General features: G+C 35.4%; 1 protein-coding gene across 7 annotated transcripts in view; it reads left to right on the top strand.

The window, feature by feature from the left end:
- TAF2 (TATA-box binding protein associated factor 2) overlaps positions 1–12,943 on the top strand; it is an 82,999-nt gene that overhangs the window by 5,858 nt on the left and 64,198 nt on the right. For all 7 annotated transcript variants that reach the window (XM_032415530.1, XM_032415531.1, XM_032415529.1 and 4 more), the window contains exon 3: positions 3,853–4,013. In XM_032415530.1, coding sequence (XP_032271421.1) covers positions 3,853–4,013 — 161 coding nt within the window. The remainder of the gene's footprint in view (positions 1–3,852; positions 4,014–12,943) is intronic.

Below are 12,943 nucleotides of genomic sequence, written 5' to 3'. Positions count from 1 at the left end.
ATTTATTTATTTGAGAGAGAGAGAACACATGAGAGGGGATAGGGTCAGAGGACGAAGCAGACTCCCTGCCGAGCAGGGAGCCCGATGCGGGACTCGATCCAGGGACTCCAGGATCATGACCTGAGCCGAAGGCAGTCGCTTAACCAACTGAGCCACCCACGCGCCCCGAAAGGAGTATTTTCATATGCCTCAGAATACTGGAACCTTAGAAGCTTTTTTAATGTGATAGGCCCCTGAACTTTGATGCAATTTAACCTGCATCCTCTGCCATCCATATGTTTTTTATTAAAGCATTTGGAGAACTTGCTCTTCCCTTCTCACCAGGTCCAGTTAGCATAATGCTGTCAATATAATATACTAGTGTAATTCTTTATGGGCTGTCTTGGAATCAAGAGACTTTTGGACTATGTTTTGATTGAGCAGGAGAATTGGTATAGCTTTTAGTTATTAGGTGACAGTGAAGGGGTTCTGCTGTTTGAAGGAAACGTGTCTGATAATTTTTTTTTTTTTTTCTGTTAAGAATTGGGGAAAAGCGTTTGCTTGATAATTAGTTTCAATACTAGTTACCAAGAGCTATGATGATTTGCTGCAATAAAAATACTACATCTGAAACTGTGGTTGTGATTGGCAGGTCTGTGATAATTCACCATCATGCTCTAAAACCTACTCGACTTTTGTATTGGCCAAATAATTGAGTTAAATGAGGATGTAGTAGACATCTTTCAAATATTTGATGGCGTGAATCTCTGCAGTTCCCCAAGGGATGTTTACTTGCTTTGATTTACTATCTTAGCCCTTCTATAATATTCCTCACTGCGCTGGTTAGAGAACAAGTATGGGGATTTGTCAATTACTGAAATATATACTATGTGTTGTGGGACTGGGGAAATAAGCATGAGTCCTACTCTGAAATAGCCTTGGCCTGTTACCCCTTTTAGTACTTGACCTCCAAAGACTTCCAGTATGACTAGTAGACTGGTAAGGTTTTGGGACTCCAGGAATTATTTCAGAATCTGGATATGATACCTCCAGGAAGAGGGCAAAAATTAGTTCATTTGAGTGTGACATAGATCTCAAGATTTTAAGGAACGATATGTGAGACTTGTACATGTTTGTAGGCACAGGAAAAAATCCTGTAGGGAGGAGGCATTGTAATTATAGGAGAGGGTAGTTAATAGAGCGGAATTTTTGACGCTACTATAGAGTATGGCCTCCAGTAGACCAGTGGAAGAATCACTCTTAAACAGTAGGGAAAGATAGCTACATGCAGCAGGAGGGCAAGAGAATTGGTAGTTGGCAGAAGAGTGGTTGAAATTAAGGACCTTGAGTAAATGGAGAAGAAGGATTGTATAAGAAACTGAAGGAGGTCAAGGAATAGGAGGACTTCATGTGGTTGGCCAGGAAGACTGGGGGAGAAATAACAAAAGAGGCAGATGGATAAGCATCATGGGCACTCAAGTTTAAAGTGTCAGCATGGGAGTAATTATGAGCAGTGATGATGCATCTTTTGGAGTGTGGTCTTGATTGCTGTCCTGTAATAGAAGTGAGGATTGTAGGAATTAAGGTCAAGGAACTTTGAAGCAGTGTTACTGCATGGGTCAGATATATCTACATTCACATCACTTAGAGTGATGACAGAGATTAGAAATGGAGAGTAGGAGCCTACGATGAATGTTGAGGAATTTGGGAGATAGGAATGAAGAGGAATAGAGGGTGGTGGACCTGTATGGCATAAACATGTGGGAAAAGAAGTAGAAAAGAATAATAAAAACATGTCTTAGGCATTTATTAGATGTCCACTATGATTTTAAGTGCTTTCCATGTATTAAATTGCTCAGTTGTCAGACCACCAGAAGGTAGGTAGTGTCATTATTCCTGTTTTACAGATGAGGAAAAGACAGCTAGAGTAACTAACTTGGTAAGTGGTAGAGCTTGGATTTGAATGCAGGCAGTTTACCTCTAGAAAACATACATTTAACGATGACATTATACTGCCCTTGCTCTTACAGCATATGCTGTATAAAATCCTACGAGTGGTCTAGAGTAGCATTTGAAACTAGGAGGTCTCCTGTTTTCCCCACCCGTAATTTATAGTGAATGAAAGAATAAGTAACTTCTTGTCAAAGGGATTTCAAGAGACATTTTATCTAAAGCTAGAAGGTATAGAAGGAGTTTTTGAAAAAGTTGAATGGCACAAGAGAGATTATTTAGAACAGGATAGGAAGATGGTCAGCTGTGCAGTGTGGGGGAACAGGGAGCAAGAAGGAGAAGAGACTAAGTGAGAGCTTAGGTGACCAGGGGGGCTTGCAATAATGCCAGTGGTCAAAGATGACAGGGATTGGAGGCTTGTGGAAGTTAATGGATCCGAATGTTGCAGGCAAATACAGGTTAGGGCTCTAGGTGGTGTCAGAGACCTGATGATACAAGGAGACTGGGCTTTCTCTGTCTTCATGAAATACATTCCATTCACTGTTCTCTCATTTTTAACCTTAGTCTAGAAAGCCAAATCCTGTTCTTATGTCCCAGCCATGTAGCTAACTATTGACTTAAAGCACTTTCCATAATCTTTTCTATTATAGTTCACTTTTGCTGTTGTCTTGATTCTGCTTGCTGTATTTGAGCTGATCCAAGCTTGTTTATATAGATTGGTCATTGGATTGCTGGTAGGCTAATTAAGAGAATTTTGGTCTTTTCCCTGCCAATTGCTAATAGTTTACACCTTACACCTTTAAACACAGCTTTCATCTACAATATTTTGGCTTCTGCTCTTTCTGTTCTCATTTGCTACCACATAGATCTGTGAAAATAGTATAATTTAAGGATGTATGGCTCTCTTCATATTGGGAATTAGAGGGATCGGGGCTGCAGAATCTCTAGACTTTTGAGCAGTTGTGCTGAATGTTATAAAAAATTTCTTGTGTATTATTTAAAACCTTGTACGAGAAACAGCATAGTAGGACTCCATTGGAATCATTTAGATGTGGGTTTGAATGTCAGTACTCCACTTACTAATTATATGGTTTTCTTAACTTTGTTAACTTATCTGTGAAAAGTATAAAGTAGTATTTTTATCAGTTGTTAGTGGGATTAGGGAGAATATAGGAAGTATCTAGTGTAATAGCTGGCATATAGTAGTGCTCACTAAATAGTAGCCATTATAATTGTTATATTTTAGCCCTCTGTGTTGCTGCCTCATTTCATCTTAGCTGTTCCTGTTGCAGCTTCTGAAATTTTCCTGTTCACTCTGCAGCCCCTGAAATGCTACTATTTCATGCCCTCCCATATTTCACATTTTGAGTACATCAGTTTTTTTACCCACGATAGTAAAGTCACTGGACATAGATGCCATGTTCCAATGGCCCATCTTTCTCATTTGATTCCCATTTTGGAGGGCCATATTCTTTCACTCACCAACCTGGTTTTGATTCTCTTTCTGCTCTGTCATTTTTTTTTTTTTTTCTTTCTTCCCTGTTTGAGTTCCAGTCTGTCTGGAAATTCTTGAATTTGAGAGTAGTGAGTTCTTTTACTTTTCTTCTAGAAGAAGGTCTAATTTTCACTGATAGTGTGATAGTGAACATGAATCACCAAGAAGATAAAGTATTTATAATTCACACCTGTTCATTCTTTAGAACAATAATGTTTGAAATGAAGATACTTGGAGAGCTTTTGTATGTATGTAGCTATTTGAGATTCTGTCTCTGAATTGTAGTATAAATAGTAGAAATAAAAGTACAAGTAAGTGTAAGTAGTAGAAATAAAAAGAAATATATTCTAAAACCTATCAATCCTAATTATAATGAAGTTATTCTTTATATTCTTTATATTATTTATATTATTCTTTATTTTTTGCAGGGATTCGTGGAACTGACTATATTTCCTACAGTTGCAAACTTGAATAGAATCAAGTTGAACAGCAAACAGTGTAGAATATACCGAGTAAGGATAAATGATTTAGAAGCTGCTTTTATTTATAATGACCCAACCTTGGAAGTCTGTCACAATGAATCAAAACAGTAAGTTTTGTACTTTAGTTGATATTTCTTAACAGCTATATTTTCCCCATATTATTGGATTAATTTTTTCAACAGATTTTTCTTAGATTATTATTAGACTCTGAATCCCAATTTTTTCCTAATTATAATTTCTCTTTTACCACTCTGCACATTTGGTTCAAGAAATTTTACTAGCTCTGCCCAACATAGTAAGTTACTCAGTTTCCTTTCTTCAAACTAGCTTTAAAGAAGTATTATCTGAGAATTCTAAATAAATTTTAACCATTTTCCTACTTTCAATGTTTTTTAAAAAATACTTCGTAAATATTAAATGTAATCTTAGTAGGTTAGGTGCTTGCTGTAATCCTTAGACCAGAGACTACTTTACTTTAGACTGTTTTAGAGTATCTCATAAAAATATTGTGTTTTAAATACCCCTTTCCTTCACTTTAAATAAATACTGCATCTACTGAGGTTACTTCTGTTTTTTATCAGTTAAACATGTTGTGATCAGTTTTGTGTTTTACTTTTTTCATTTAAGTACTTTGTCTCCACTTTTCCACATATGATATGCTTCACTTTGTTATTTTTATGGTCAGGTAATATTCCATTTACTCAGTATTCTATAGTTTGCATGTCGTTTTCCAGTTGTTTGGCATTTGTATAATTTCCAGCTTTTGAGATCGTAAGTAATGTTGAGTGAATATTTTGGCACAGATCAGTTTATTTTCCTTTGAATTATTTCCTTAGGCAAATAGGATTACTTACTGTTTTTAAGGCACTTAGTACTTTACTTCATTGTGCCCAGTAACATTTGTGTTAAGTACTGTCAACTCCATTTGAGGGCGCTTGTTTTTTCAAAGTTTAGATAGCATGGGATTGTATTATGATTCTCTGTTTTGGGGTAGGGTGCCAAAATTTCATTATAACTCTTTTTTAGTCAAGATGGTATTTTAACTCCTCTTGATGTATAACATTGCCTTAAGGCTACAATTCTTAAAGTGTGATTTCCAGACAAGCAGCATTAGCATCACCTGGAACCTTGTTAGAAAAAAATAAGATAATAACAGAGAGGAAGGCAAACCATCAAAGACTCTTAACAATAGGGAACAAACTGAGGGTTGCTGGAGGGGAGGTGGTGGGAGGATGGAGTAAGTGGGTGATGGGTATTAAAGAGGGCACTTGATGTAGTGAGCACTGGGTGTTATATGCAAGTGATGAATCACTAAATTCTACTCCTAAAACTAATACTATACTATCTGTTAACTAACTAGAATTTAAATAAAATCCTTGAAAGAAGAAAAAAAAGAAATGTAGATTACCATGAATTGGCTTAGATCTCCTGAATCAGAAACTGGGGATATAGTCCTGCAGTTTGTGTTTTAACTAGTGTGCCAGGTGATTCTGACCGAGGCTAATGCCTAAGAACCAGTGCCTTAAGAGATTAGAAGGGTTGAGAAAGGAGGCTTCTCTTCAGACATATTTTTGGTTCCAATTATCATTGGTTCAGAATCTTTCCAACTCAGGGAAGAGGAAAGGAAATGCTGTTGGAAGAATTCAGGGAATCTCTGAATTGCTTCTGTAACTTCCCATTTCACAAAGATGAGTAGTTGTTGAAATTACATTGCTTTTTCAGCCATGCTTGTAGAACTCATATAAAAACACTTATTACAAAATCATTTGCATCCTCTTTCCCCCAGAAAAAAAAAAAAGACCTGCCTTTGGAGAAGTAAATATACCCCACTAATGAAAGGAAAAGGCACCTGTAAAAGAGCAGGTAGAGAAGCCATTGCCTTCCTAAAGTCCAGAATAGCTACCCAGTTGACACTAGAACTCTGCATTTGATGACAGGGTAAGAAGCCTCTCCATCTGCCAGTTGTTCACACATCTGCTTTACCTGTTGTTGCTGCTCAGGTTTCAGAATATAATCAGTGACAGTGCAATGACAGGAACAGTGGATCCCACAGCTGCTGAGGAAGCAAGCCTTACTTTTGCCATGTTTGTTTTGCGGTGACCCTAGCCCCTAAAATTTTTCTCTAGTAATAGGGAAGATGCTTTATCACTTATAGCATTATAAAGAAAGAAAAGGAAGTTATAAAGGGGAATCCTTTCAAAGGTTACTTTAGGAAATTGGGAAAGATAGAATATACTTTAATCTTTTGAGTCAGAACCGGAGCTCTGTTAGCCATGGTCACTTAGCAAATACTTGCTCACTACCCCTGCTTTTCTGCCAAGCACTAGAATCTTGATTACTTTTTAAGAGACAAGACATTACTTATTTTTTGCTGGTTTTTATTATCTGGTTTCTTTAAAAAGGGATTTGAGATTGATTTTAGAATTTTATTAGATAACAGTTTTAAAAAGTAACTAATGAAATTACAATGAAGAGTGAAAAAGCATAGCATAGTGGGCACACACTATTAAGTTATGGCACAGTTACTATGGGAAAACTGTAGATTTGGGTTTGGTATTTCTGTTTGCCATACCAAAGAGGGAAACACTATTGTTTATATGATTGATAAGACACAAGATAGAAGCATACCAGTTATTCAGAAGAAATACTGCTTTCCTTAGAAGTTAGATGTGGAAAATATCTCTTCTGGATGACATTATTTTTAGAGAACTTTGGGAAAGCAGATGGTTAAGGTCTTTAGTGTTGTGGTCCCTGGATACTTCTGTTACCTTTGTTTCTAAAGTAACTTTCTTTCATAAACCAATAAAATTTACACTAAAGCTGAAACAGAAATTAAGTATAGCAGTTTTGAGATTGAAAATTAAATTCTGTGATAAAATTTGATCTTTAATACATACAAGAATGCCCTAACATTCAAAGAAGTAATATACTACTTCATCACATTTTCTTATTTGTTTTAAAGTTAAGATGCCAGGCCCTCCTATTTTTAATGGAAAGTGTGTGCTTACCTTGGTTGAGATTCAGTACCTTTGAACTGCAGGGAGAATGTAAGGAAGGGAAACATTTAGATAAAAGACTAAAAGACATTACTACTTCTGCCTATTTTACCCAACTAAGTGTTAGCTGAGTTATTAAATTACCCGTACTAGCAATTAAAAACCCTGTTTGTTATGTTACATGGATAAGGCACATTCTCACTCCATTTCTCTCTCTCACTCTTTTTTTTTTTTTTTTTTTTGGCTTATTGTCTGCCAGTGAAATAATTACACCACTTTCTCTAAGTATATTTTGTGTTTGAATCTTATATATTGTTACGGCTTTTTGGTTCTCTTTTTTTCCTTTTTTTTTTTTTTTTTGCTATATTTTTCTTAGAATAAAATAAATATAGTCTTTGCCAGAGAAGCTCTTTCTGAGGATAGCCTACCAGTGGCTGACGTCTCTCCTTTGTTTCTTTTCCTTCCCTAGATAGGCTTTGCCACTTTGAGAAGGTCTTTTTTATTTTGCTTGAAAAGCTTCAGTGTTCCAGAGTTCCAAGCATCAGTTTAATTCCTGTCTCCTGTGTTCATTTTCGCTAAGGAATGGGAAGTAGAAATGACCAGTCTTGAGATATAAATGAAATAGCTGTTTAGTGATTAGAATAATTTTTGGAGTAATTGGGGTTGATTTTTTTAAATCGCTGTTTTTTAATTTTATTTTTTGCTACTTTTTAAAAAAAGATTTTGTGGGTCCTTTATTTTAATACAGACTTCTACTACCTAGAGGTTTTAAATGTGGTTATTTTATTAATATATAGAAGTAGGTGATTCCCTTACTGATTATGGTTAAGTAAGTTTTATATTAAGATAGTTTTTTTTATTTAAGATAGTTTTATATTTTAACTCAGCCACGATGCCTCACTGCCAGTTGTTTAGTAGTATTGCTTGGGATTAAGTTGTTGTGGTTGGAGTAACATTAAAGTTGATTTAGTCAAAATTTCAACAAGAATTTTTCCTATACTATTTCACCTTCTACTTAAATGCTTCTAGCTCTGGAGAACTCACTATATTTTAAAGCACCCCTTTCATTATTTCTGAATTCTAGAAAGTTCTTTATTACTCAAACTACGGTTTGTTTTGCTATAATATTCACAAACTTATCCATTTAAATATTGTTTTATCCTAATTAAATATTGTTTTCTCCTTTCCAGTGTACAGAATCTCAATACTTTAAACCTTTCCTCATCTAAAACTCTTTCCAAATTTGTTACCATTCTCACCCTTTGACTATTTTCTGATTTGGCATTGTTTTTTCTTAAATGTGGTAGCCCTGGAACTAGATATAGTCCTTCCTATTTGGATTAATTGATAGATGCATAACAGTAGAGCCATTTTGTCCTTATCTGTTATTCAGTATTTCTATAGCTTGAAATACATTAGCCTTTCACAGATGGCTACTTCGGTTTTGTTTTGTTTTGATTTTTTCTTCCAAATTTTTACTTAAATTCTAGTTAGTTAACATACAGTGTAATATTTGTTTCAAGAGTAGAATTTAGTGATTCATCACTTGCATGGAACACCCAGTGCTCATCGGAACAAGTGCCCTCCTTACTACCCATCACCCATCTAGCCCATCCCCCGTACACCTCCTTCCATCAACCCTTAGTTTGTTCTCTATTGTTAAGCGTCTCTTTTGGTTTGCTTCCCTCTTTCTCTCTCTTTTTTTTCCCTTTCCATATATTCATTTGTTTTGTTTCCTAAGTTCCATATATGAGTGAAATCATATGGTATTTTTCTTTCTCTGACTTATTTTGCTTAGCATAATACACTCTAGTTCCATCCATGTTGTTGGAAATGACAAGATTTTATTCTTTTTCATTGTATATATACACCACATCTCTTTATCCGTTCATCATCAGTCGATAGACACTTAGGCTCTTTCCATAATTTGGCTATTGTTGATCATGCTGCTATAAATATTGGGGTGTGTGTACCCCTTCAAATCTAGTAGTGCAGTTGCTGGGTCATAGGGTAGTTCTATTTTTAACTTTTTGAGGCACCTCTGTACTGTTTTCCAGAGTGGCTGCACCAGTTTGCATTCCCACCAGTGGTGTAAGAGGGTTCCCCTTTCTCCACATCCTCACCAACATTTGTTTCCTGTGTTGTTAATTTTAGACAAATGGCTACTTTGAGTAGTTCATTCAAGTTTGAGGTTGAGGGAAATCCCCTAGATTTTTTTCATAGAAAAACCTGTTCAGGTACAGTTTTCTCCAAGCAACCTTATTTCACAGTATCATATCAAATGTAGTTTGATTATTTCTGAAAAGTCATCTTTATTGATTTGGGTATTGGTTTCTCTTTTGGAAAATGGGTTTTCCTCATGGCTGGCTTATTTATTTTTTCTGTGTACAAACTGTCAAAACCAAAGACAGAAGAGAAACCAAGACATGGATGTAGAGTAACTAGAACTTTCAAACACTGCTAATAGAAATGTAAATTGAGTTTGAATATATGCATACTCTATGATTAGTGTAGGTCTTACTCCTAGGTATATGCCCAATAGAAATGTGTTCATATGTTCACCAAAAAATGTACAAAAGTGTTCACAGCAGCATTTATAATAGTCAAAACTGGAAATTACCTAAAGACTCATCAGTGGTAGAAGGTAGATTGTGGTATGTTCTCACACCTTTGGAATTCTAAACAGTAACAAGAATGAATGACCACCAGCTATATGCTGTAGTATGTCTGGATGTCACAGACTTAATTGAATAAAAGAAGTCCGACACAAGAGAATGTCTATTAACTTGTTAATCTATCACGTTAGATGTCAGAATAATGGGTAACCGTTGGTGGTGGGAAGTGGGGCTTGGTTAGTTATTACAGGAGGGCTTCTGAGAGGCTGGTAAAGTTCTGTTCTTGATGTGCATGCTGGCTGCTTTTGTTCTGTGAAAATTTGAGCTGTACATTTAGAGTGTATATACTTTTCTGATGTGCATTGCACTTCCATGATTTTTTTTTAAAATAGAGAAAAAGTTTACAAATAATTGAATCTTAAGTTTTGCAAAATCTGCGCCTGTAATTTTAAGAAGTATATGTTATTGATGAAGAATTAACCGATTATCTTAATATGAATGTTTATAATAGGTTCTTGGAGAAAATTCTTTTGGTTACCTTAATTTACTAGTTTTTCAGTATCTCCTACAACATTACTTGTCTCTCTAAGCTTTGTTTCCTTGAGGAGGGGATAGGGATTGGGAACTGGAGGTTGGGGATGGTGGTGGTTACAGGGCAAGGACGTATTAATATTTTGCAGTCACTATTTTTCTGAAAATTGAAAACACTTATTATAATCTTGCCTTGTGATTTTTGGCTTTAATGAGGTTATTATGAAAACATATTTGATTCATATTATGAAAAGAAACACTGAAATCTAAACCATGAGAAGATTGTTCCTCATAACTGACTTTCCAATAGATTCCACTTACAATGACTCACCATTTTATTTGGACCACTTTACCTTTTCTCAGGAAATGAGATTAAGTGAGAATAATTTCCCATAAAAAAACTGAGTGGTCTAATGTAATATGTAATGTTTAAATTTGGCTTTTTATGTAATGATTGTTTAGTAGTATTGCTTGGGATTAAGTTGTGGTTGGGGTAACATTAAAGTGACATTAAAGTTGATTTAGTCAAAATTTCAACAAGAATTTTTCCTATACTATTTCACCTTCTGCTTGAATGCTTCTAGCTCTGGAGAACTCACTATATTTTAAAGCACCCCTTTCATTATTACTGAATGCTAGAAAGTTCTTTATTACATCAAACTACAGTTTGTTTTGCTATAATATTCACAAACTTATCCATTTAAATATTGTTTTATCCTAATTAAATATTGTTTTCTCCTTTCCAGTGTACGGAATCTCAATACTTTAAACCTTTCCTCATCTAAAACTCTTTCCAAGTTTGTTACCATTCTCACCCTTTGAATATTCTCTGATTTCTCAGAATTTCTGAGAATTCTGAATTTCACAGATAACTGGGGGGGAAATTACAGGTTTCTTCAACTATCTTTCATATTTCATGTTTTTGAAATTTTATTGAAAAGAAATTGCAATCTCTAGATATACAAAGTAGCCTTTAAAATTAGATGGTATGTTAACTAAGTGCTGGCAAGAATGTGAAGCAGCTGGCACTTTTATATATTGTTGGTGGGAATGTGGAATGGTATAGCCATTCTGGAAAACAGTTTGGCATATTCTTACAAAGCTAAACATATTTTACCATCTGACTCAGCAGTCCCACTCTTGGGTATTTTGTACTACAAAAATGAAAAGTAAATTCACATGAAAAACAATATACAGTTGTTCATAGCAGTTTTATTTGTGATAGCCAAAAGCTGGAAACAACCCACATGTTCTTCAGTGGCTGAATGAACAAACAGTAAATAATCTGTGGTCCAGTCTATACCGTGAAATACTATTCAGTGTAGAAAGGAACAAACTATTGATACATGTAATGCCTGAGGTGAATTTCAAAGACATACTGAGTGAGACAAGCCAGCCTCACAAGGTTGCTTTCTGTATGACTCCCATTTATTTGACACAAGGCATATAGCACAAGGTACTCTTCGGGATGATGGACCTGTTCTATATCCTGATTGTGGTAGTGGTTACAAAGGTGTAAGAATTTACAGAACTATATACCAAAGGAAAAAGAGTTGCTTTTGTTGTATGATATTTTAAAAAAATAGATGGTATGTGAAAACACAGATTTATTCATTTTAGTGTGATCCTATAGTTTTTACACATTTTCCATATTTATCTGACAGGAAGAAATAGTTAAAATTATTATTATTATTTTTTAAGATTTTATTTATTTGTCAGAGAGGGCGAGCAAGTGCACAAGCAGGGGAGTGGGAGAGGGAGAAGCAGGCTCCCCACTGAGCAGGGAGCCTGATGCGGTACTTGATCCCAGGACCCTGGGATCATGACCTGAGCCAAAGGCAGACACTAAACTAACTGAGCCACCCACGTGTCCCGAAATAGTTAAAATTATTGAGAAGTCTGTTTCAAAGTGCTTCCAGAAGGTCATGTTGTGTAGTGGTTAAAAGCTATAGTTAATACATCCTTCCTAGTTAGCAGAGAGATGGAAATGGGAGAGGGATGGCCTCTGTCAGGTTCCGAGTGTATAACTTCAATGTTTTCTTTAATGGCTTTTCCCATTTTATTTTTCTTATAATCACTCTGTACAGTATATGAATTTTGTCTTTTAATTAGTTAAAATTTTTTTAAGCTAGTGAAATGTAACTAACTTTACTTTGTGGATTCATCTAGTGGCAGAATGATAAACCTAAAGGTGCACAACAAGAATATGGCTCATGGGGTTGTCTTTCATCTCATTTTCTTGTTATATCATTCCTTGTCTTTTTTCTTTTATCCATTTTGTCAGTATTCCTTTAACGGATTTCAGTGAGGAAATGTAATATGTGTACGATGGTCCCCAACTTAGGACGGTTTGACTTAGTGGTTTTTTAACTTTATGATAGTGCAAAGGTGGTGATAAGTAGAAACCATACTTTGAATTTTGATTACTTTCCTGGGTTAGCAGTTTGTGGTACCTATGTGGAGCTGTGCGTGAGCCGCAGCTCCCAGTCAGCCATGTGATCACGAGGCTTCACAGTCTATATACTTAGAACCATTCTTGTCCATACAACCATTCTAGTTTTCACTTTCGGTATAGTACTCAATAAATTACTTGAGATGCTCAACACTTTATTATAAGATAGGCTTTGTGTTAGATGATTTTGCCCAATGGTAGGCTACTGAAAGTGTACTGAACACATTTATGGTAGGCTAGGCTAAGCTATGATATTTTGGTAGGTTAGGTGTATTAAATGCATTTCAACTTAGAATATTTTCAATTTATGATGGGTTTATTGGGACATAACCCCATTGTAAATGGAAGGAGATCTGTGTGTGTGTGTACTTATATATATATATGTGTGTGTGTGTGTGAGTGTATTTAGTGAATTACACACATATATATTGTTTCTAGTGAAA

Source organism: Phoca vitulina, unplaced genomic scaffold, assembly GCF_004348235.1.
Source record: "Phoca vitulina isolate PV1807 unplaced genomic scaffold, GSC_HSeal_1.0 scaffold18, whole genome shotgun sequence".
NCBI lineage: Eukaryota > Metazoa > Chordata > Mammalia > Carnivora > Phocidae > Phoca > Phoca vitulina.
Note: the sequence above shows the minus strand (reverse complement) of the source record. Positions and strands in the feature narration are given on the sequence as shown.